Genomic DNA, 24,219 nt, shown 5'->3' on the forward strand with positions numbered 1-24,219 from the left:
AGTTCCCTCCAAAACAGACTGGAATCCACCCTGTCCCACCTCCTCTGCGGTGAGTGTGGCACAGTCACTTCCCTCCAGCCTCCAAACCTTCCTCCTGCATTTTCCACCTTCCAAGCCTTTGCCCACTCTGTTGCCCACTGCGCTCTGCCATGCCTTTCTTCCCTCCGTGCAGATTGGATGCTCTCCACTTTAAAACACCCGCAGGGAGAGGAAAGAACACTGGGATCCGAGTCTTAAGACTTGTGCTCCAGAGTATTGGGCTGCTGGGTGACTTTAGGCAAGTCCTTAACCTCTCTGAACTGAAGGCTCCTCATCTGTGAAAGGGTGGTGGTAATGCCTACCTCACCAGCCTTCTTGGTATCATCTGGGAGTCAGTGTTCAACAAATAAGTGCCAAAGAACCTTTATACTCTAAGGCAAGTTTTGAAGGAAGGATAATTACTGCTTTCTTCTTTTAAACTTATATTTCATTTTTTTTTTCAGCACTGGGGATTGAAACCAGGGGATTGCACAAGCTTTGTGTCAGATCTCTCTTCCTAAACCTGGTGGGTGGGACCTTTTGTTCCTTAGATTTTTGTCCCTCTTTTACTTCCACCGGTGCTTTTTGCCTTAAAGTCAAGTTTGTCTGATGTTACTTTAGCTACACCAGCTCTATCTTGATCTTTATTTGCTTGGTATAACTTTTCATACTTGTGGCCATCCTGGGTTCATATATTGTAGATGTGTCAGTTGTAAACACAATATATCTGGAATTGTTTTAAAAATCTGAGCTGACATTACTGTTTTTTTTTTTTTTTGGTTTTAAACTGCACTTTATTTGTCACTATAACATTCTCTCTTTTTAACTGATCAACCAGAAGCATGCAAAAAGTTCTCCTGTGAATGGAACTGTTTCCACGGTTCCTTGTATATAGATAGGTAAATTAGAAATTTCGTTCCACCTGGGATTCTCTCCTTTTTAGCACTTTTAAAAGCAGCGTGTGTGACACATACCACAGAGGTAGGAAAGACCATCTTTAATAAATTATTTTCTTAATTGTAGAGAATCTTGAAAATTAAAACTGTCCAAATGCTAAACCATGCCTTTGATGAGTCCCAAAGAACCATAGATCCAGCGACTCCTATCTGAAGAATTAGTTCCCTGGAGTGTTCTAGCCTTCACTGGGCACTTGACAGCAAATCTACCAGGGCTGGGAACAGCTGCACCAAGAAAGCCTTCTACCGCTCTCACTTGCCGATTCTTTGGACCACCCAGTCCTGCTGGCAGAGAGGGCAGCGATTGTTCTGTTTCACCCACAGGGACATGCAGCAATTGTGGAAGGAATGATTACACTCTCCCCAAACCACAACACAATCTTCTTGTTTTCAGCTTGACATCTAAGACGGGCATCCATCACCTGGACCCTGCAGATGGCGCATGTATTGCACTCCACGTCCCAGCTCCACATGGCCACCGCGTTCCACTTCTTGAGCGAGAACATTTTGTCGCTTCCCGACTTGGAGCCTGCGTTCCCGGAGTGGGATGACGAGGCGCAGGGGTCTTCGCTGTCTTCCACATCGGCCATGGCGGAGGCGCGGAGCCGGCGGCGAGGACGTTGGGTTAAAGGAAGCGGGCGGCTTGGCGGCTCTGTGGGGCCGCCCGACGGGCCATGGCGCGGCCCGCGATTGGCTCGACATTACTGTGTTTTAAGCAGAAAGTTTAATACACATACAAATGTATGATTAGGACTTATTAATTTATTTGGTGCTGGGGTTGAACCTAAGGGATGCTTTACCACTGAGTCACATCTCCAGCCCTTTTTATTATTTTAAGCCAGGGGCTAAATTGCTGAGGTTGACCTTGAACTTGCAACCGCCTACCTCAGCCTCCTGAGTCACTAGGATCACAGGCATGCACCACCCAGGGCAGATTTGACTCTTTTATTTTATTGTGCTTGCCAGTGGTCAAATTTCTTTCTTTTTTTTTTTTTTTTTTTTTTTTTTTTGCATTTTTAAGAAGTGATCAAGGTTTTCTTTTTTCTTCTGTTTCCCCCACCACCACTACTGGGCTTGGAAACTGTGAGTTGAGAGAAAACCTGAATAAACTTTCTAGATGTCACCTGCTCTAAGTTACTTGCTTTGATGACGACAGATGTGTGGGTCAGGTTGGTGACAGTTGATCCCCTCTAGCTGCTTTACCTGCTCTTGATTAACCTCAAGTCACTTTCCCCATGCTTCAGCCCGTGAAGATCCCCCGCCCCAGCCTTGGGCAGCCAGAGTGAGATCCCGTCCTTGTCTCCACATGCTTGGCTGCCTCCCGACTCTGCTTTTCCACAAAACTCCTGGCTTCAGGGATTGGCATCCTGCGTGGCGCAGAGTGAGCCTGGTTTGGCAACAACCGCACCTCCCCCAACCCTGCACCCCACAGCTCCTACAAAGCCTTCCTCAGGTCCCTTCATCAGTGTGTTGGCGTTCCAGCGGGGAAGGAACCGCGTCCGTATGAACAGCGTCCCTTGCCGATGGCTGTAAATGGGGGTTTTTCTTCTCATTCTCTTTGGAGGTTTTTTGGCTCCCTGAATCTTGAGCTTTGCCCTCTCCCCTTCTCTCTGAACGCTGCTCCCCTCCCTCAACTCCTCAGGAACCAGCACCGCGTCTCTGTGTCTCTCCCTCCGTCCGCCCTTTCTTGACCTCTCTTTCATTCCTTCCGTATCTGTGTGGAGTCCTCACGTCTTCCAGGCCCCGATTCTCTCCTCAGGTGTCGTCTGTTCTATGAAGGAACCTAGCCATTGAGTTTCTGATTTCGATCATTTTCCATTTTTAAAATTCTGTTCCCTTCTTTTAAAATTCCATCGGCTTCCCAAGCTCCATATCCCCACCGTCCAGCTCTGGCAGCAAGGCTCCTCTTTCTGGGCCTGTCCCCACCCAGCAAAGACCTCGGAGATGAGTTTCCATGTTGTGGGCCGGGGAGCCACAGGTCCCCTGGTAGCAAGGAGGGTGCTGTCATATTGGCTCTTTTACATTCTGGATAATAGGTATTCTTCTGAAGAAAGTTGGAAATAAAACAGATTTTAAAGAAATTTAAATTATTTTTTAGTTGTTGATAAACTTTGTATGTGGTACTGAGACTCAAACCCAGTGCCTCACACATGCTGGGCAAATGCTCCACCACTGAGCCACAACCCCAGCCCTATAAAATATTTTTAAAATCACTGATCTCAGAGCTCTAAGCTCTCCTCAAGCTCAAACCTGTGATTCTGAGTTTTGATTTGGGTGTTTTATGACAACCCATAGATTCTGCAGAGTCTCTGGACTACGGCTGTGCCCACAGCACCAAGCACCTGGAGACCTGGACCTCAGAGCTCTGCACTAGCCAGTGAGGATAACCTGTTTTGCTTCCTGAAAATACCCCTCTCTTCTGAAAGCTTGTAGAAAACCCTCAATAAATGTTTGTAAACTCATAATAAATGAATAAATGTTTGGATAAGCAGACAGACTGGTCACCCCCTTCCTCACTCTGAATAATTACATGGTCATACAGGCAATGAGATGGACATTTATTAAACATTTATTCACCACTTTCAAGCCTCCCTAATCCCTGAGTTATGCATTTTTTTCTATCAGGAAACTAAGGCACAGTGAGGTTCAGAGACTGTCATCTCTTATGTAGCTGGTCCCAGGGTTCATTTGGGATTTAAATCAAGGCTACAAGCTCTAGAGCCAGTTTGGAGACAGGCTTCGAGAGCTGGGACTTCTGAGCCATTCTGGAGACTCTGGAGATAGGCCCGTGGTGAGGCCTGTCCAACAGGGACCTGCTCCGAAGCAGTTTCTCTGGCTTCATCCTGTGGTCGGCTCCACTTTATGAAAACAAGATGATGTCCAAACCAGACAAGTGACTTCAGCTCTCCAGGAGTGCATGTCACCTCTGTGTTGCTGTGACCAAAGTGCTTGATGGGAGCAACCCAGAGGAGGAAGTCTGTTTTGTGCCCAGGGTCTAGGTCCTTGGTTGGCTGACTCCACTGCTCTGGGCCCAAGGTAAGGCAGAACATCCGGGTGGGGGGAAGGGATGGCAGCTGGGAAGCAGAGGGAGGGGGGGAGGAGCCAGAGGCAAGCTATATCCCCAAGGCATGCCCCAGTGACTCGGCCTGCAGGTACCTCGCAGCATGCATCCTAACCATTCCTCCATCGCAGGGGTCAAGCTACAGCTCTCATGACCTAACCATCTCGCCCTGACCGTGCCTGCAGTGCAAGCGCTTTCAGGAGACCTCTTAGAGCCAGAAGACCGGCGAGAGGTGACCAGAGGCTCGAGGAGTTTCCTTCCAGTGGCTGATGCTGCTAGAATGGCAGACACTGGGCTGGGGTTGTGGTTCATGAGACAGCCCGGCCTCGTAGGCAGAAAGCCTGGGTTCCACCCCAGCAGCTGAACAAACAAAAATTCCAGAGTTGCCCCCGCCCCCAGGGCTGCCCTTGGCATGACTGAGAGCCCAGCTCCTGGCCCTTACCTCGGTTGGCTTCTGGGGAACCCCTCCTGAGACAGCAGGCCTCCTCGGGCCCTTCCCCCAGAGTGGGTCAAACTTGGGGGATGGGGACAAGGAACTGTGGTCTGTCCCCTCTGCTGCACACAGGCTCTGCATGGGCTGCTCCTGCTGCCCAGCCAGGCCGTGCCTCCCTCTCATTCCCATGAAAGCCTGACCCACTGCTGTCAGAGAGCATGGACACTGCAGGCCTTCCTGGTCCAGGGACCCACGAGAGAAGAGGAAAGGACTGGCCTCTGAGTCCCATTCCTCTGGGTCACAGCACCCTCCCCCAGGCCACTGCAGTCATTAAGTTGACATGTCTTCTAGTTCATCTTTTTACCCCTTTCTGCGTGCACACCCAAGAGCAAAACGGGCGTGCCGTGGTGTTTCAGGGGTACACTAGCGCTCTCCTGTTGCACCCGCCTTCTGCAGCCTGTTCCCATCTGGGAGCAGCGTTGGCACGTGGTCAGGTTCGTTCACTGTAACTGCCAGGTGGCGTCCCAGGCGGTGAGTGGACCATGGCCAATCCGCTGTCTCCTGACACGCTCTTTCCAGGCTTTCATAACCGTGGCCACCCTTTGTCCCCGGGCCCCAGAGCAGCCTCCCCCATCTCCCCAGAGGGCTCTTCCTTTCAGGGCTCTTGCCTCAGCCTGGATCCTCCTGATGACTCTAAGCATGTCTTCCCTGGAGAGCAGGCACCAGGGCCCCACTATGGGCCCAAGCTCTTACCGTGTAGGGCTGCGCCCCGCAGAAGCCCAGGAACCTGGGCCCAGGGGACAGAAGAGCAAGCTCTTAATGGCCTGTCAGTCAAGTGAGGTGAGCCCTGGCCCTGGGATCCAAGGAGCTCTTGGACATGAGTCCGCTCTGTGGCCAGGACACAGGGGCTGCAGGACAAAGCCACCCCTTGCCTCCAGACCCAACAGGGAGCAGCTCACTGTGGACAGCGTGCTGTCACTCAGGCGTCCTGCCTGGGCCGCTCACTTTACCTGAACATCACAGTTGACTCTGGACAGGCAAGATCAGCCCTTCCTGGGAGACACTGAAGGTACTAAGTGGCAGAGGAGGGTTTGAGCCAACGCCAGGTCCTCTGATCCAGGTCCCATGCACTGCCCAGCGCCTTCTCAGCTGTGGCCTTGGCCGGGCCAAGCCGGGCTCTACCAGGTGCCCAAGGAGAAACCGCCCAGCACAGCCAGGAGGTTAAGCGTGGCCCAAGATACAGCCTGGCCACGGAGTCCTCAGATTTCCATGCCTCGCTCTGCAGGCTGTGGTGGCTGCTGGGCACTGCAGACACCTCCTGCCTCTAGGCCCGGGGCCCCACATCAAGTGACCTGAATACAGGACCTCAGTGCCACGCTGAATGAGTTCCGGAGCTGGGAGCGACCTGAAGTGCTCAGCATTCTGCAGAAGGATGACACAGACTTGAGGAGGCCTGGGGAGGTGGCCATCACCAGCCACACCCAGGAGTGACGTGCCCCAGGGTCTGCGTGGCACAGTGGGAGGCAAAGAAAGCCAGGGTTCCAGCCTAGGGACGAGGGAGACTTGAGGGGAGGGGAGGCCTTGGAGGTTAGGACAGGTGTGTTCATGGGCTGGAAGCCACAGGGGCTCCTGGCCTCTCAGGGCACTTGATTCCAGCAGCCCCTGGGACAGGGACCAGGAGACACATTCCATGTGAGGTCCAAGGAAGGGAGGATGGGGACCAGGATGTCCCGGGCACCAGGAAGGTGATGCAGCAGGGCTGTCACGGGGGCTGCTTCAGTATCCTCGGGTGGCTTGACCTCTGCCTTCTGGGACTGCAAAGGGGTCCGCAGGTGGCTCTGGGGAATCAATTGTCTGGTAGGCACTATGTTCCTGAGAATGTCCAAGGAAATCTGTGGGCGGGGGGTGGTGGCAGGAAAGAAAAAAACAAGAGTGAGAAATTGGGAGACGTTCTGTTGAGCCCAAACCAAGATCCATCCCCCATCCAAGGCCAGGGCTGGGCATCCTGATGCCAGGGAGAGTGGACAGTGGCAGCACCTATGAGCCTCTAGCATGCCCCGGAGCAGGTGTGTTCATGGCCTCACTTTGCCAAGGAAGCAGAGTCAAAGAGGTGACAGACTTGCCTGAAGTCATTCAGCTCCACATCCCCTACGCTGGGCCCTGGGGCCAGCGCTGGGTCTCCAGGCCACAGGCTTCCCAGAGCAGCACATGCTCAGGAATCTGAGGGACACCCAGCCTGGGCCCGTGGACTTCTTTCCAGTTCCCCTCCCAGGCACAGGGACACCACATCCCCGTACCCCAGCGGCTCTGGAACTGGCGCTATTGCCACACCCAGAAAACCAGAGCTGGAGGCGCCAGGCAGGGCAGCAGCCTCCAAGAGCCCCACACGCCTCAGTCCCACCCCCTCTGCACGTCTGTCCTGGGCGTTCAAGCACGTCCTAAAGGCTGGGGGCCTTGGTCTCCTTGTCTGTCCCCTGGGGCAGGGCTGGGCGGTGCTGAGGTCAGTGAGGACCATTCCTACACTTGCCCAGCGCTCCCCAGGCCACCTGCACCTCTTCCCAAAGCAAAGATGGAAGCCCCCGCCCCTCCTCCACCAGAGTGCAAGGAGGTGTCAGAGGGGACAAGAAAATGGCTCGGCCCCCATGGAAGACAGGGGTACAGGGTTTCTGGGGGGTGAGGCCGGGCAGGAGGCAAGATGGCTGCCCACAAGGAAGTGACTGCCATTTGGCGCTGGCTTCCCCCAGGTCCCCAGGCCCCAGCAACCCTAGCTCTCCCCGGACACCTTGCACTGTCCATCAAAGAGACCCGCATGGCAGGACAGCAGGGCTGGTGGACGCAGGGGAGGGGCTCTGGAAACTGGCCCACACCCTGCCTCGCCCGTGCTCTGCACCAAGGGAAGGCCAGCCTGAGGCTGCTGCCCCGACCCTGTGACAGCCCGACAGCGAGGAGACCACCCCAGACTGTGATGGCCGTGGCCCAGGAGCAGCGACCAGGGGAGTGCACACCCAGCCTGGTGGGGAGCCACACCACACGCCTGCCTGCGCTGGAGCTCCAGGCCCATGGGCAGGGGCCACAGCAGGGGGAGGGGGGCGGCTGGAGGCAGGCTCACCGTGGGACAGGAGGTCGCCCCCGCGCTCCCGGTACATGTGGTAGACCAGGAAGCAGGAGAAGGGCTTGAGCAGCAGGCTGAGGATGGCCATGCCGGCGCTGAAGCGGCCTCTGTCCGAGGTGGTGACCAGTGGGTAGAAGACACTGATGTGGATGATGTCCAGTAAGATGGTGGCCAGCAAGCCCCCCAGGAACTGCAAGACACACAGCCACAGGTTTGGGGGAACTGCCCGGCTCCTTAGACACGCGGCTCCTCCTCTGCATACACCTGCCCAGAAGCCTGGCTCCTGCCCTCTGCTCCTCGGGCTTTGCTGCAGCCATGTGAGGCCAGCAGGCAGGGCCTGGAGGGGAGCAGAGCCGCCCGCCTGCAGCCTGCAGGGCTTCGGAGAGGACACTGGGGAGGCGCCAGCAGAGCCACTCCACCTCCCCAGGCCGCGACGGGGTCAAAGACTTGGTCTAAACCTTCAAGTTGGAAGATCCCTCGGAGCTCCTGGACACTTGGCCGCCACAAAGGAACCCTTCTCTACCACTGAGAGGCTGCGGCCCGCGGGAAGAGCTGGGGCGGGGCTGGTGGGGGCTGGGAAGCACCCTGGGCTGGGTCAATTCTAACTTCAGTACAGAAGTGGGGCGCCCTCCAGGCCAGGTCTCCCAGCCACCTTCCCTCTCCCCCCCAAGGCTCCTGCATGAGGCGATGCAAGAAGGTTTAGAAGTGCCGTGACTGGGTCAGGAGGCCCTCACCGAATCAGGGCGCTAGCCCCTAGAGTGGTAACTGGAGGCCGTGGAGTGTGGCGGCAGGGGGTGGGCATTGGGGGCGTGGCTCTGGGGTATTTATTTTGTCCCTGGTGAGTGGAGTCCCTCTGCTTCCCTCCACCACACCCTTCTCCATGTCCTGCCTCACCTCCAGCCCCAGAGATGGACTGAGGCCTCTGAAACCGGGAGCCCCCCAATACTTCTCCTCTAATTGTTCTTGTAGGTCTATCGATCACAGTGATGAAAAAGCTGTCAGAGGTCAGCCCACCTGGGGGAGTGGTCCGTCTGGGGCACTGCTGGGCCCCTCCCTGGGTCTGTCTTGGGAAAAGCAATACAGACATGGGCTCCCCAGGGCACCCAGCAGGGAGCAGGCCAGGTGGCAGGCAGGTGGACAGGCAGCCTGAAGGCTGAAAATGGGGGACCAAGGAAGAGAGGGTAGGTGAGAGGCGGCAGAGCCTGAGCCCACCCCACGCCCCTCCCGGCTCACCATGCTTATGGCGTCCACCGAGTCCCGCTGAGCCACGGCCCACACACCCAGGGCCAGGATGGTGAAGTTGGCCCAGGCATAGGAGCCCGAGAACCCGATGCAGCCCCTGAGGGAGAGACCTCTGTCCGTCAGGTGGCCACCGCCCTGCGGCTGCCCGCCCTTCCACAGGTCACCTCCCTCTTGCTCCAGAGTCCCAGGCCTCCTCAGAGCACAGGCCCCAGCCTGCAAGGCCAGCTGGCTACACTTCAAACATCAGCAAGTCACCTCACCCCACCTGACTCGGCACGGCCTCCCCCCAGGGTCTCCATGCGGCCACTCTTGGCCCCGCAGACCACTCTCGAAAATGCAGTCGGCGTGTGAATCCGATGGTCACTCCTCTGCTAAAAACACCGTTTTCTCTCCCATTGAAATAAAATAGACCCTTCACAGGGCCTGCGGGGTTGGGCGAGTGCCCCAGGGGATCTGGCCAGTACCGCCACCTTCACCTCCCTAGCCCAGCCCTGTGCAGCTCCCCAGACACTCAGCCCTGGTGGTTTAGTCCCAGCTCAGATGTCAACTCTGAGACCCCGTCCCTTACTGCCCAGCGTTAAGTATGAGTTCCCTAAAGCGACATCCGCTCTACCCTACAGTGCACTGCCGCTGTCTGACAGGGTGTTTACTGGTTTGCTTGTTAATCCAATGGAAACCTGCTAACCCAGGGCCCTCCGTGGGACCCTGAGTGGTTCTGCGCCTTCCATTCCGTCCTGGGGAAGGCATGTTATTATCCTAGCCTCTCAGAGACTGACCTCCCGAGGTCACTCCGCGGCTAAGAGGTGGAGCTGGGATGTGAGCAGCCTGGCTGCAGAGGCCCTGCTCATCCTGCCTCCCTGGAGGACAGGCTGTTGACGGCCTCAGTCTGCCTCCCGGGGCCTCCATGACCAGCAAGCTGTGGGCGCTTCATAGATTTAAATGATGTTCACAGAGTGTCACATGCAGGAAACCTGTGCAGAGAAGCTGGGGCGCAGGCAGCTGGGCTCCATAAGCGGTTGACTAAATCATCTCGTCACAGGGTGTCAGGAAAGCAGGTGCCCGGCTTCCGCCCAGGCTTGCCGGCTCAGAGGCTCCAGGAGAGTGACAGGGAAACCTGCACCTGAGCTGTTCTCGCTGTGTATGTCCCTCACAGCCGTCTGCATGTGCACTGCACTTGGAGTTTGCAAAATGCACACGTGAGCTCTAGGGTTTCCTGTCTTGGTTTGGCAGAGACGCCCCAGGAAACTCCACAGACACAAAAGAGGCGACAGTGAGTGCCAAGTTGGCCCATTGGAGCCTTGTGTCTCTGCAGGCCCTGGGGGTGCCCGAGGAGCTGCATTCTCCCTCCCGCTCCTGCGGGGCCCTGTCCTTACCCCACTGCACAGATGGAAAGCAGGCTTCATGGGGAACTGCGGCTTGCCCTAAGTAGCCTGACCAAAAGACAGCAGACAGACCTGCCCAGGCTGACACGGACCTGGGGACACGCGGACACAGCCCCTAGGAGATGCCAAGGGCACACACCCACAGACACAGCACAGCAGGGAGCCCCTGCATGCAGGCAGACTCCCGCAGTTACTCACCAGGTTGTCAGCAGCCAGTGGACCAGGAGAATCACCTGCGGCACAAGAGGGGCAGGGAGCGGGTCTGTGAATGGGGTGTGACCACCACAGGGGAAAGGAAGCTTCCGGAGCCGGAGAACAGGAGCCCCTGCCTGGTACCCACGAGGGCTGGTCATCATCTCAAAGGAACAGCAGCAGCCCGGGTGGAGGAGGGGCATGGTGGACACCCACACCCTCCTGCTTCTAAGGGAATGGGCTCTGGAATCAGAAGAGCTTTCGGTGGAAATGGTGGGGATGGGGGGACGCGGGGGGAGGCAACTTCTGGGGACATGGAGGGCAGAGGGGAAGGTCACCACTGTGATCGGGAGGAAGAGCAAGTGGGGAGGAGGCCTGAGGGCCTCTGGAAGGAGCCTGGATTTCAAGCCCAGGACAGTGAAGGGAGCCCTGGGGACACAAGGCAGGGAGACATCGCGGCATCACTTGTGACAAAGAAAACAAAATCCCTCTGGCTTTTTTTTGGCTTGATGCGCAGCACCAGGGATTAAACCCAGGGTGCTCTACCACTGAACTACAGCCGGCCCTTTCTAGTTATTCTTTTTGAGACAGGGGGTTGCTAAGTTGTCCAGGCTGGCCTTGAACTTGTGATCCTCCTGCCCTGGCCTCCCAAGTCACTGGGATCGCAGGCATGCACCCCTGCACCCAGAAATCCCACCCTTTCCTCTACTCCTGATCATCCAAAAGGCCTTTCCTGGATGGTATGTGAGGAAAGGAGGGGCGGGTGTGATGGGAGGGCGGGGGCCGGCGGCCACAGTGTCCGCAGAGGGCGGCTCCCAGGCCGAGGGCCGAGTGGACAGCAAGCAGGATGGGCCAGGCCCCAGCTGCAGGGAGGGTGTGGCCGTGCTGAGATGGGGTGGGATGGCACAGGACTTTAGGAGGACAGAAGCCCCAGGTTGGGAGGGTCACTGGGGGCACAGGGTCAGGCTGGAGGGGAGGCGCTGCGGGGTCCCTCTTACTGCATACCTCACATGCCTCAGCTGGACTCAACAGCCTCAGAACACTACAGTTATCATTCCCAGTTCACAGGCGGAAAACTGGGCCCAGAGGCAAATTAAGCTGATCAAGTTGCCTCAGATACTGAGGTCAAACCAGAGGCCAAACCAGAAAGTCAAATCTGGCTCCTACTGACCAGTGCTGCTGACCTCCACACTGGAGGCCCAGGCCTTCAGCCAAGAGGGGGTGTCTGGGCCTTTGAGAAATGTGGACGTCCTCTACCCACAGGGGGCAGGGGGCGCAGATGACATCCAGAGCAGAGGCGTACCCCAGAGGGGAGGCTCCAGGGGAATCGTCCTGTCCTCCACCTTCTTTATAACTGAGCACGTCCCTTCTAAGCACGTCTGGACGGGAGCCCCTTGAGCCTGCCCATCCTTGAGGCACTCTCATCCCTGATTCACAGCTGAGAAAACTGAGGCTCAGAGTCACACAGCGTCCAGTGCAGAACCAGCATCACACCGGGCCACAAGGCCTCTCCCTGCACCAAGTGGGAAACTGAGGCAGGGGAGGCTAAGCCCCATGGGTTTCTCTTCCCAGGGGCTTAAGAAGAGTGAGCACATGGTACTGCGTTTCCCCAACATTTACCATTTTACTTGGTGTCACTGGTACCTGCTCTGTGTCTACCTGGGGTGGGAAGGAATGTGGACGTGGATATTAGCCGAGGACCGACATCCAGCAGAGCACACTCCCTAATCAGCAGTGGGCCCTGGGTGTGTGGGGTCCACTGAGACCCCTGCTCTGTGAGAGAAGAAACCTCCCTTGACCACAGTGCTGGGTGACAGGGAGTGGGGAGTCACAGGAGGCTTCTCCATGGAAGTGACCTTTAAGCCAAATGAAGGAGGTGACAGGCATGGATAACCAGGGCAGAGGGCAAAGGATGTGTGGACAGGGCAGCTCCTGCAAAGGCTGAGGCGGAGGGAGCATCGAGCTTTCTGAAAACTACATAAGGCCCTGCTGCCAGAGGAGGGCAGGGCAGGAGGCTGGGAGCAGGGAGGATTCTGATCCTTATCTTAAAGCTACCCATAGTCCCTTCAGTCCCATAGGAAACTGACCCAGAGGGAGGGACCCTGCCCAAGGCCACACGGCCGGCCTTATGGTTGGGCTTGAACTGTGAGAAGACACCAAGGGAGGGGGTCCCAGTGGCAGCTCACTCCACACTCTCCTCCCAGACGACCACCTGGCCCTTCTCAGTCTGACTTCTGACCTCCGTGTCTAGGTCTCTGGCTCCCACACCAGTCTGCACACCGTGAGGTCTGGAGAAATGGTGTTTCTTGGCCCTGCAAGTCCTGAAGGGGACGCAGCACATGGCCTCACCCATGCTAAGTACACGCCCTGCCTCCGACTTCCACCCGCAGCTGGCCAGCCCTGGCTTACTAGGGAGCATGGCAATGGGACCAGAGGCCGAGGCAGGGGCAGCTGCAGGGGCCACAGGCAGGTCACCGAATGACCTGTGGGAGACTCTGCCTCCAGCTGAGGGCTGTGGGCAGGAGTGGCCAGCTAAAGCAAGCCTCTGCAGTGGAGGAAGAAAACAGAACCCCAAAGACTGCGGACCCTCAGAGGACACACGGCCCCCTGCACGGCATCGCTGTTGTGTCCTTAGTATGGAAGGAACTCAGCGCTGTCACTTCTCTCAAGCCCCCGAGAAGACAAGCCCATGGAGACTGAGCCTCTGCTGCCTCCGTTTCTTATTGTTGTGCTGGGAGGTCACCGCCCCCCCCAGAGACCTAACACCCAGGACCGCTCCCGGGAACCCAGCCAAACCAGGCCTGCCCTTCCTGGCACCCTGCAGCAGGAGAGGCCTGTGACTCACTGTGGACACCGGCTGGCTCTAGGGAGGTTTCTGGTAACCAACGTGATCCCGAGGCTTCTGAGAAAGAAGCAGGAAATGTGGGAGGGTTCTGAGCTACATGAACCAGGACAGGCCCTGAGGTCAGCAGGACAGGGGAAGGCAGGGCCTGAGCCCTGGACTCTCACTGCAGTGCTCAGCCAGGGGGCTGTCCCCAGACAGAGGCCAACCGACCAGGGCACCGGGGGTCACAGGCTGCTGGGGGGACAGGAGTCAGGGTGTGAGATGGAGGCAGCCTGTGTCTGGTAGGACCCATCTGTCCAACTGCCAGGGAAGCGGCCCTACCCTCTTAATACCCATGGGTCCCTGTGCAGCCCAGTGTCCTGTGCAGCAGTGACAGGAGCGATTCCCACTACTGACCTGCACCTGCCTGCTAAGGTGCTCTGTGTCCCTCCTGCCCAAACACCTGCCCCAGGTCATCCCAGGAACTAACCCTATGGGCAGAGCTGAGGTATGAGAGATAGGTAAACTGCCCCAGAGGTAAAGCTCACCCACCTCAGAGCCCAGACGCACATCTCGGGATCAGCGCATCCGGCCTGAGTCAACCTAAGGCTCCCTCCTGGACCCAGGCTCCTCCCTGTTCACCCTGAAAGGCAGGAGCTACTTTATCCTCTTATGTGAGGAAATGGATACTCGAGTCAAGAAACCCACTCAACTCATACAGCTAATAAGTGGCAAGGCCTAGCCTTGAATGTCTGTCTGTCTGTCCACAGGCCCGTGCCCAGCCAATGTGCTGCAATCTCAGGAAGAGCAAGGCAGGGTGGGTCGAGGAGGAGGTCTGACCCAGAGAAGGGAAGGCCAAGAAGAAACCAAGGAGCTCAAACCTCTACCACCAGTGGACCCGTGGGAGGAGGCAGGTGGGACTTCCCAGGGAGGCCTCAGATGAGCATGCCACTGGGAACACTGAATGTGTTCCTACCCTGAGGCTAAGGGACACGTCAGGGCTGTCCTGAGGGAGGTGAGGCCATGGAGTGGCTAACTGCTGGGTTCCTGGAGTTCCATGTGTGGCTGTGATCCTGGTGGGTGACTTCAGAGGCAATATGGCCTTGGAAAGTCACCTGACCACCCAAAACTGCTGAGCCTACACCCAAGGAATGAAAGAGGGAGGGACTGAGGGGGCTCAGGCCCAGGGTACAGTCCCCAGCTCCCGAGGGATTTCCTACTTAAGTGCCTAAGAGCTGCCCTCCATAGGCTGGTCAGATGTGGCAAACAAAACCACAGAACACCTAGCTAATCCTGAATTTCAGACCATGAATAATTTAATCTGCCCCCAATACTAAGATGTACTCATAATAAAAACCTGTTGCTCTGAAACCCAAATTCAACTGGATGTCCCATATGTTACCTGGTAACCTGGCCCCTCAGGATCCCCCAGCACTCACTTATCTCGGTAGCAGCTGAGACCCCGGGAGACAGGTTCTTGTTGCCCAGTCAAGGGAAGCCCAGCCAGCAGAGCTCACACCTGTGGATGCTCTTGGCCTATCAGGCCCATAAAACTGACATCAGCAGTCAAGGCCAAAGTCAGCCTTGACTGAAGTGGTACCCAGGAAATGCCACAGCACTAGGGTCAAATCCTGACCCGGCCACTCAGTCCCTGGGGGACCCTGACACTTCACTTCCTTGATCTGAGTTGAAGTCCACTCCTTAATAAAAAGATGGCAACGTTCCTCAGAAGTGGACTGTGATGGAGGTTACAACCTGCCCTTCCCTCTCAGTTTCCCCCCAAGGAAACATTCCATTCCCTTGTTCCAGCCCTCTCTCCCCAGGCTGCTGGCTGGAAGCTCCAGGAAAGCTGGCTCAAGCAGCACTGCATGATTAAGAAGGGAAATCTGCCCAGGGCAAGTCCCCACTCAGACCACGTGTAATGATCCAAATACAGATTACACTGCAGCTGTGTAGCCATCTCTCAGATTCCTTTAGTCCCAGACACCAACAGTGCTAAATGCTTTGTCACTCAAGCACTCAAGAGTAAGGGACGGATGGAGTCTCCGAGGAAACTGCACCAAGACCCAAAATGGCCGGTTTAGTCCAAGGTCCACACCTTCCTGACCAAAGCTAAGTCGCCAGTCCCTCTGTTGCAAACGAAACTCAGGCACCAGACGCTGGGGGTGGGCGGCGAGAAAAGGAACAGCGCCAGGCTCAGGAAATGAAGACACCCCTGGAGGCCCCGCAGCGTTGGCCCTAGGGCCCCGGGTTGGGGTTTTCTGCTTTTAAGTAACTTCTGCAGCTTGTGCTTCTTAATTATGCAATAAGGACGCTGCACTGGTAAACTCTGGAAAGCCCAAGGCTTGGGAACGTCGGATTTTCTTAATCTGACTTTGCACACAAAGGCGGCCACCAGAGCTGGACAGGGGCTCGGGAGAAACGTCTGGCCCCCTCGGGCCGGAGGGGCGGTGTCCCTCGGCTGCCCCTCCCCCTACTCCAGGGGCATTCTGGGCGCGAAGGCGGGCGCAGTCCTGGGGACCCGTCGCTGCCACCCCGAGGGGCAGGGGACGGCCCCCTCCCTCGCCGGCCGCCCCACGCCCCCCGGGTCTTGCCTGCGGGCTCTTGGGGGTCCCTGCCGGCCCCTGCCTGCCGCGGCCCGCGCGCACCTCCTCCTAAGTGGGGTCTGTGCGATCCCCTGGTCCCTGCTACTCCTCCTTCCCCGGACTCGGTCCTCCCACCCTCCTTCAAAACCCAGGTGCCAGCACCCTCCCGCACAGGAGGCCCGCTCCGCCCCGCAGCGGCCACCTTCAAGTTCACGACCGGCAGCTCCATCCCGGCCCAGGCGGTGGGCACGACGCGACGGCCGCGGGGGCTCCTGGGCTCCTAACTCGAAAAACTAACTTGCCCGGTCCCGCCCCACCCGTTGCGCCCGAGCCAATCCCGGCTCGGCTCCCGGTCACGTGAGGCACTCGGGGGCGGGGCATATGACTGCTGCCGGGTTGCCAGGAGACGGCGTCCTGCAGCTCGCGTCTCCCGCTAGGCTGCAGCCCCCACCGGGTTTGTAGCCTAGAAGCTGGGCTGGTGTAGGCTGCAGCCCCCACCGGGTTTGTAGCCTAGAAGCTGGGCTGGTGGGCCCACCTGCGGCTGGGTGCAAGCTGCTGACGTGGCACCAGTGATTTTATCTTGCTAAGGTCAGTTCCTGGTCAAAAGCTATGGAGACCCCTACCATTTTGGAGGCTGAGGCAGGAGGATTCTCTGCACCCTGGAATTCAAACCAGCCTAGGCAGCCTAGTGAGACCTTGTCTCCAAGAACAAACAAAAACAGAGGTGGGCATGTAGCAAAGAAAGAAAAACAAAACAACACCCAGGGCTCGGTGCAGCCCAGCTAAAGCTTAGTCTAGAAGAGAGTGCCTGGCACCTTATAAATGGGCATCAGTACACAAGGAGCCAACTGGTTGGAACCCATTTAAGTCAACATGCCAAAAGTTTTAGGAAGCTGTATCCAGAAAACCAGCAGAAATTCTTCCCTACATAAACCCTCAATTGTGCTGGGAGGAAATGAGGAGAATGGGATTGTCTCCCTGCCGTCTTGGGTGTGGCCACTCTCAGTGTTCTTGCTCTGTTTCCAGGAGGGTAAAAACCAGGTGGGAACCCACAAAACTGCCTGGACAGGTCCTCTGATAATATCCAGACCCAAGGTCTCCCTGCATACAAAGAAAGGATTCTCTGCCTAGGTGAAGAGAGTTCTGCAGCCTCAGAGGCAAAGCCCCTCTGGCCTTCCCCTGCCCTCCTGTCTCCTTCCCTTTCCTGTCTCCCTGAAGTGCATCATAGAAACCCTCACTGAAACCCAAACTCCTTTCCCCCAGGTGCATCCTGGAAACTAGAATCCCTGTCCCCCAAAGCAAGCCATAAAGCCTAGAAAGGTCTCCCTTTTCCGTTCTCCCTGGAGGACATTCATTCCAGAGGGGGCCCTAAAATGTACCCTATTTTTAAGGGCTAAGGATGTAGCTTAGTGGTAGTGTAAAGGTAAAATTTCTAAGCTGATTCTAAGCTGCAAAAGTCTGAGTTAAAGTGTAAAAGACTGGGCATTGTAAAGTCTCTAAATTGCAAGGCCTGGGCTAAAGAGTAAAAGACCAGGTATTGTTAAAATTCCTCTGCTACCCCCGGAACCTGTAATCCCTGTAGCTGTTAGGACAATACCTGAACTGCCCAGTAAATATCTCCATTGATTCCCTGGCTGTTTAATAGCTAAGGGCTCCAAGTAGCTTGGCACGTAAGCATCTAGGCTCCAAAACCAATCAGTTTAAATGTGTACCCCGCTTAGGAATGACCAATCACCCCTGCCCAGACTGTTCCCGCCAATTAATGTACTAATCCTGTCTCAGAGTTGTTGTTCAATTTTCCCATGCCTCATGATGATTTGTTCTGGTGTATGCAAAGCCCACCACCCTCTCCAAAAAGTGTACTTAAGCTCTGCTTGACCTCTGCTCTGGGCTCTATCTTCCTGAGTGAGCCTGGAACCTCAGCATGCTGAATCAATAAGTCCCCTTTTGCCAATTGCATGGAGCCAGTCTCTTGTGTGGTCTCTTTCTCTGACGCTCCGCCGGACCCTTACAGTAGAGCATTTGGTTACCATGTCTGAGGCCATGGATTTCATCCCCAGTACAAGGGGGAAAAAAGAGTACCTAAGAGTACCTAAGGAGTCCTGCCCCAGACCAGGAGGAAGAATGACACAGAGGCTGAAAAGAATTTGAATGGGGCTGGGGACATAGCTCAGTTGGTAGAGTATTTGCCTTGCATGCACAAGGCCCTGGGCTCAATCCCCAGCACCACAAAAAGAAAAGAGAGAGAGAGAGAGAGAGAGAGAGAGAGAGAGAGAGAGAGAGAGAGAGAATGAGAATTTAAATGTACAGGCCTTGCTGGTCCCACTTATCTGTCACCCTCAGATCCCATTTCTGCACAGTTCTCTGTTCTTCATCACACTGAAGCATAAAAGCAGCCAGTTTTCCTTAGGATTTGGGTCTTTATTGCTGAAGGCTCCCGTGTCTCATAGAATCTTGATTAAATAAATCTGCTATGATTTTATCTTGCTAAACTATATTTTGTGTTACAGGCTGTGCCCTTTATGGAAGGGGAGGAAAAGAATTCCACCTTCCCCCACCCACGTGTGCAATAAACCGTGGTCACTTTGTAAGGAGAAGGTCAGGATTAGTTAGAAGGGACATTAAGTACTTCTTTTGTAGCAGACACAAACAACCCTAGCTAGGGTAGGCACATTTCTTACTCCTGTTCACAAGTTAAGAGAAGTTCCACTGCTTGGCTCAAAGACCCATGTACTTGTTGGCACTGAAGCTGAGTTGGGCGCCCAGGAGTGCGGGCTCCAGGACCCTGACATCTAATCACTGAGCTCCACAGCCTATGGAGCAGGCAATACCAGCCAGGCCGGGATGAAGAGGACAGAGCCAGGCAAGGAGGGCCTACAAAGCACAAGGCAGGTCTGTGGAGTGTCCCTGCCACTCACACACTGATGCTGTGTTCCTCCCAAGCAGCTGGCATAGGAGGGAGGCAGGGGAGAGTGCACGGAGAACTCCAGCTGGCCGGTGGGCCTGGGGGAGGCAGCCAAAGCACTGAGGAACAAAGGAACCCTAAACTGTGTTCTTAGAGGAGTCCTCCTCACCGTGACTCATTGTTGGCTCTGGAAGGACAAATGACCTCCACATTCCACAAGGCTTCTGCTCACATCTTTAGTGAGCACCCTTTTGGAATTCAGGTGTAAATGTTTAATGTCCCCCGCCCATCCTGTATGTTTCTGTCTCTTCAACAAAGAAATTGACATGTGGAATGCTGGAATTGAACCCAGAGGCACTTTACCACTGAGCTCCATCCCCAGTCCTTTTTTTTAAATTTTCAAATCTTGAGAAAGGGTCTTGATAAATTGCTGCTGCTGGCCTTGAACTTGAGATCCTCCTGCCTCAGTCTTCTGTGTCTCTGGTATTATAGGTATGTATCACTGTGCCTGGCTTGCACAACTTCTTGGATAAATACCTAGAAGTGAAATGGCTGATCATATGGCAGTATATGTTTAACTTATCTTTTGGGGAGTTGTACCAGGGATTGAAGTCAGGGGCCACATCCCCAGCCCTATTTTGAATTTTATTTTGAGACAGGGTTTCACTGCGTTGTTTAGCACCTTGCTGTTGCTGAGGCTGGCTTTGAACTCACAGTCCTCCTGCCACAGCCTCCTGAGCTGCTGGGATCACAGGCGTGCACCACAGTGCCCAGCATATGTTTAACTTTTTAAGACCTGCAACACGGTTCTGGAAGACACTTGTACCATCCTATTTTATTGTTTCCATAGCACTTCTCAGGATCTGAAAAGATTACCTGACCTATTTATTTGTACCCACCACCACCTAGACTATAAGCCCTGGGAAGGTTTCGCCTCTTGAGTGCCTTGTCCTGAGCCTGGCACACAGTAGGTGCTCAGGGAGTGAACTGAATCACATGTGTGCCACTTCCTCCTATCACAAGCACCTGCCACCAAACTTGCTGCTTGTCCTCAAGTTGCTTCTGAGCCCAAGCTCTGCCCAGAAACTCTCTCCATCAGCTGGTGGTGAAGCCCGCGGCTGATAAGGGCCAACACAGCCGTTTCTTTCTCATGGTTTCTTGTGTCTTTCAGATAAAGTGTGTTTTGGACTCCTGCCCAGCCTCCTCTTGTCAGAGTGATCTTGGGCGAGTTATTTAGCCACTTTGAAGCTCACGATGTGGTGGGGATCACATTGAGGGAGGAGACAAGAAGCAAAAGATAGGCAGAAAGGAGATGAAGGGAAAGGAGGCTGTGACTTTAACCCCAAAGCTTGTGCCGAGGTTGCTGGCCCCTTCATCCCTCCCCAGGCCTGGCCCTCTGGACTTTCTGGAAAATCTACAGATCTTCATTCACAAACTCACCTGCCTATGGAAACCGCCCTGCGCACTGTTAATTAGTCTGTGTGTTTTAGAACAGCCTGAGCAAAGAGCAATTCAAATCCTATCCCACAGGGGACTTGGCCACATTGTCTACTGATCAGACAGTGGAGAAGACTTCAACCTGAGGATACGGAGTCACGGACCACCACAAACCCTCTGGGATCGTGAGGCTGATGTCGTCCCCGCCCACCTTCCCATGCTCGCCCACCATAAGGGTTCTTTTAAAAGAAGAGCCCCAGACCCCAAAAGTATGTCTCCCGCTGGAGATGGCCCACATTCTCCCTTGAACGTGAGCTCCTGGATTTCCTGATAAATCTCTGCTTCCGCCTCTGTATGAAATTTCATGAAACCCTTTTTTATGACATTTGTCAAGGATCCATTGTCCTGTGATGAGTCCTCTCTGGGACCTCCTCAGATCCCCTCCAGGGATGATGTGGGGTCACTTATGTAGGGTGCCTGGCACAGCTCCTGGGTGGCACCTGATAAGCAGGGGCTGTCCCGCTGCTGCACTAAAAACACGGTGTCTTCAGCATCTCTTGTCTTTCCCTGGCCTGCGGGCACACCGTGAATGGATAGGGCCTGTTGGACAGAGAGATGAGGCCCAGACATTTTCCTGCTGGCGAAGCCCAGGAGACAGACCTCAGCACACTGTGGAGATTCCTGCTGATTTCCCAGTGTCTTCCCAGCACTCTACAGCTGGGTGCCTGTGACCTTGGGTGAGTCACTGACTCAGATTTTTTTTTTTTCTGCTTGTAGAATATGGGGCAGTGAGGTATTGAATAAGAAAAGACTTTGCATGGATTTCCAATTGTCCTTTGATCCACAAGGTAGTGAACACCAATTCTGATGCAGATTCCAGCCACTTCCTTTTCAAAGTGGGCAAATAAAACCAGAAGAAACAGAACAGAGAAACTCAACCCTGTGGGACAGTCTCACTCCCCTGTGAGCAAGCAGGGCCCATCAGGAGACACCCAAGGAGGAGGGCCTGGCAGGGAGTCCTGGCCCCTTGTGGCTGGGCTTTTTCTGGGGTTCCGTCTGGAGCCCTTCCCCGTGATGTTCACAGGCGCGCTCCGTGTCTTGGCCTGGGTCTGGCAGGGCCGGGAGGGCTGGGCTGTCGCTGGGTCAGCGCCGACCTTGGTGTCTGTGCACATGGGCTTCTCACCCTTGCAGCGGCCAGTTGCCGTGAGCAGCAAGACAGTGGCAAACGGGGGCAGGAGAAGGTGAAAGAAGCCCACGAACCATGGAGGCTTGGAGCCCGTGGCTGGACTCTCCGGGGCTCCCAGGCCTCATCCCTGTCCTTGTGTCCGGGCCCCTGGTGAGTCCTCTATCCTGCCATGAGGACTTGCAGTGCCCACACTACGGCTCACAGCCAGGAAGATGTCCTCCTGCGCGGTGGCTCTTCTGCTTTCCTCTTCCAGTGCGTCTGGGGAACCTGACGCTGTGCAGGGGTGTGAGAGCCCCCTGTCCAGGGAGGGGCTCCTGTTTCTGTGACTATTCAAAAGCAAGGGGAGGGGGCGTGATTCTGAAATATTTGTTCCAAAGGCACAGAATTCGAACTTACGGTAGCTTCTGAGGCTGACTTGTCTTTCTTTCTTTTTTGTGCTGCTGGGGATGGAGCCCAGGGCCTTGGGCAAGCACTCTACCAACCGAGCTGTGTCCCAGCCCACAGCTGGCTTTTAGAGACTGGCCAGGTTCTGGGATGTCCTCCTGGAGCTGTAAAGCACCAGAAATAATTCCTAATGTCCCCTTTGCTTTGCCATCTCATCCGGGTCCTATAAAATGAACCGCTGGGTGAGGCTCGTCCTGGCAAAGCCTCCCCACTTAGAAATGTTGCCCTGACCCTCCAGAGACCTGTGTGCTCCCGTCGGGCCTCAGTGGGCCCATCAGAGTGCCCCGTGGAACCCTTGATGCTCATAGAAAAGGCAGGAGAAGCAATTGTCTGCGCCCTGCTGGATCCCAGGAAGCCAGCTGCACAGAGGGTGGGACAGTATCGCCCAGGAGGAAGCCGGTCCGCGGCTCTGCTCACTGCAATTCTCTGCTCTCCGGCATTTCTTTCAACCATTTATCCACGGAGCAATGCTCCTCTTTTTTTTTTTTTTTTTTTAGAGAGAGAGAGCGCAAGAGAGGGAGAGAATTTTAATATTTATTTTTTGGTTATCGGCGGACACAACATCTTTGTTGGTATGTGGTGCTGAGGATCGAACCCAGGCCGCACGCAGGCCAGGCAAGCGTGCTACCGCTTGAGCCACATCCCAGCCCAATGCTCCTCTTTATTTCATTATGTGTGTGCATGTATGAGCGCGTGTGAATGTCTATGCATGTGAACACACGCATGTGTGCACGTGCTCCCACAGACGCTGAGAATCTGGTTCGGAGCTTCTCTGCAGCCCCGGGACCTGGCGCAGCCTAGAGCTGGCCTTCCCCAAGTGCACGCTGCTCCCGCCTCCCCACCTGGATGGTGCTGGAGTTTCAGGGGAGGCGTCTGAGGACTGTGGCTGTGCCGGAGCAGAGGATCAATCAGAAGCACAAACAAGCCCTGCCATGGCTGCTGGCCCTCCCTGTGGCCCTCGGTGCCTGTCCTGCTGTGGCTTACCTGCTGTGGTGTGTCTTTCATGTCTGCCCCTAGGGCAGGCTCTGGGAGGCCTCACCATCCTTTCAGGAGGTGCCCGGGGAGCCTGAGACTGTGCCCCTGCGCCAGGAGATAATGAGGTCAGGGCAGGATGGCAGGGGCCTCCACTGGCTCTGCTAGTCGGAAAGCCCTGGGAGGAATCCCCACCCGCTGCTCCCTGAGAGGCAGCCTGAAGGTGAAGGTGAAGGTGAAGGTCTGGCAGCACCCCTGACTCTGGGGGGCTGGGGAGTGGGGCAGGGGCATCAGTGACATAGTAGGTGCTCAGTAAACTTGTACCATGGGTCATGGATATATATTCAGGTTTGGTAGTCAGACAGACTTTGGCAGGGCCTCTGGCTCTGCTGCCAACTAGCTTAGCACCACTGGGCAGGTGGCCTCACTTCTCTGTGCCTTCCTTTTCCTCCTCTGCAAAAGTCAGCCTAACAGTTTCCATTTCATAAGAGGATGGGGGCCTCACGCAGTCAACAGAGGCCAGGGCTGGATGTGCCCTCATGTTTCCCCTCTCTGAACATGTGCTGCTCCGTGCCAGCCACTGACCCGAGGTCAAGGTGGAGGGCACAGAGACGGTTCAGGACCACAGGGTACAGAGCTGCACTGACCAGTCACCAGGACGAAGGAGCTGGGTCCCCTACCTCTGGTCTCCTGGACACACACCTGGGTGTTTCATGATAGGCCAGAGTGTGGCATCTCCTGGCATATCCTGGGGGTGGGCTGTGAAGAAGGGCAGGGGGAACCTCTATTTAGCCATCTGCCTACTCAGTCACCCTCGCCCTTCCATCCCATCCTGACCCAGATTGATACTGGGTGGACATTTGCTGGATATTTGTACCCAAGACCCAGGTAGTTGGTGCTGGTCATGTTGTCACCTAAAGTTCAAGATGACCAATGGAGATTCTGTCCAGAGTTCCATAGCCCACAAAGACCATTCTGCTGCGGGCCTTGGTTCTGTGATCCAGGGTTTAGGGCACTGTGCCCCTGAAGCCTCCGGATGGCCAGTTTTCTGTGTTGAAGGCCTTAAGAACAAAAATGGCGCCTGTAATTCCAGCAGCTCAGGAGGCTGAGGCAGGAGGATCCCGAGGTCAAAGCCAGCCTCAGCAACTCTATGAGGTCCCAAGCAACTCAGTCAGACCCTGTCTCTAAATAAAATACAACAAAGGGCTGGGGATGTGGCTCAGTGGCTAACCCCCCCCCCCCCCCCGGGTTCAAACCCCAGTACCAAAAAAAAAAAAAAAAAACCAGGGCTGGGGATGTGGCTCAAGCGGTAGCGCGCTCGTCTGGCATGCGTGCGACCCGGGTTCGATCCTCAGCACCACATACCAACAAAGATGTTGTGTCCGCCGAAAACTAAAAAATAAATATTAAAAATTCTCTCTCTCTCTCTCTCTCCTCTCTCTCTATTTAAAAACAACAACAACAAAAAAA

The 24,219-nt window shown here is 55.5% G+C and overlaps 1 protein-coding gene and 1 pseudogene across 4 annotated transcripts; both read right to left on the minus strand.

The window, feature by feature from the left end:
- Window positions 1-781: 781 nt before the first annotated feature.
- On the minus strand, window positions 782-3,593 carry LOC308655242 (RING-box protein 2-like; annotated as a pseudogene). Its single transcript has one exon. The product of its transcript is annotated as an RING-box protein 2-like (transcript).
- Window positions 3,585-16,132, minus strand: AGTRAP (angiotensin II receptor associated protein). 3 transcript variants are annotated; one of them, XM_081305189.1, is made up of 5 exons: window positions 16,008-16,132; window positions 10,403-10,437; window positions 8,814-8,919; window positions 7,578-7,770; window positions 6,118-6,360 (listed from the first exon to the last, which is right to left on the minus strand). In XM_081305189.1, the coding sequence occupies exons 1-5, from the start codon at window positions 16,032-16,034 to the stop codon at window positions 6,245-6,247; spliced, it is 477 nt and encodes a 158-aa protein (XP_081161315.1). In that variant the 5' UTR covers window positions 16,035-16,132; the 3' UTR covers window positions 6,118-6,244. The 3 variants fall into 3 exon arrangements, with proteins under 3 accessions (XP_081161314.1, XP_081161315.1, XP_081161313.1); XM_081305188.1 differs by lacking the exon at window positions 8,814-8,919 and having other exon boundaries at window positions 3,585-6,360; window positions 16,008-16,108; XM_081305187.1 differs by lacking the exons at window positions 6,118-6,360; window positions 7,578-7,770 and adding an exon at window positions 7,780-8,733.
- Window positions 16,133-24,219: the final 8,087 nt, after the last annotated feature.

Source organism: Spermophilus citellus (genome assembly GCF_964194105.1).
Source record: "Spermophilus citellus genome assembly, chromosome: 9".
NCBI lineage: Eukaryota > Metazoa > Chordata > Mammalia > Rodentia > Sciuridae > Spermophilus > Spermophilus citellus.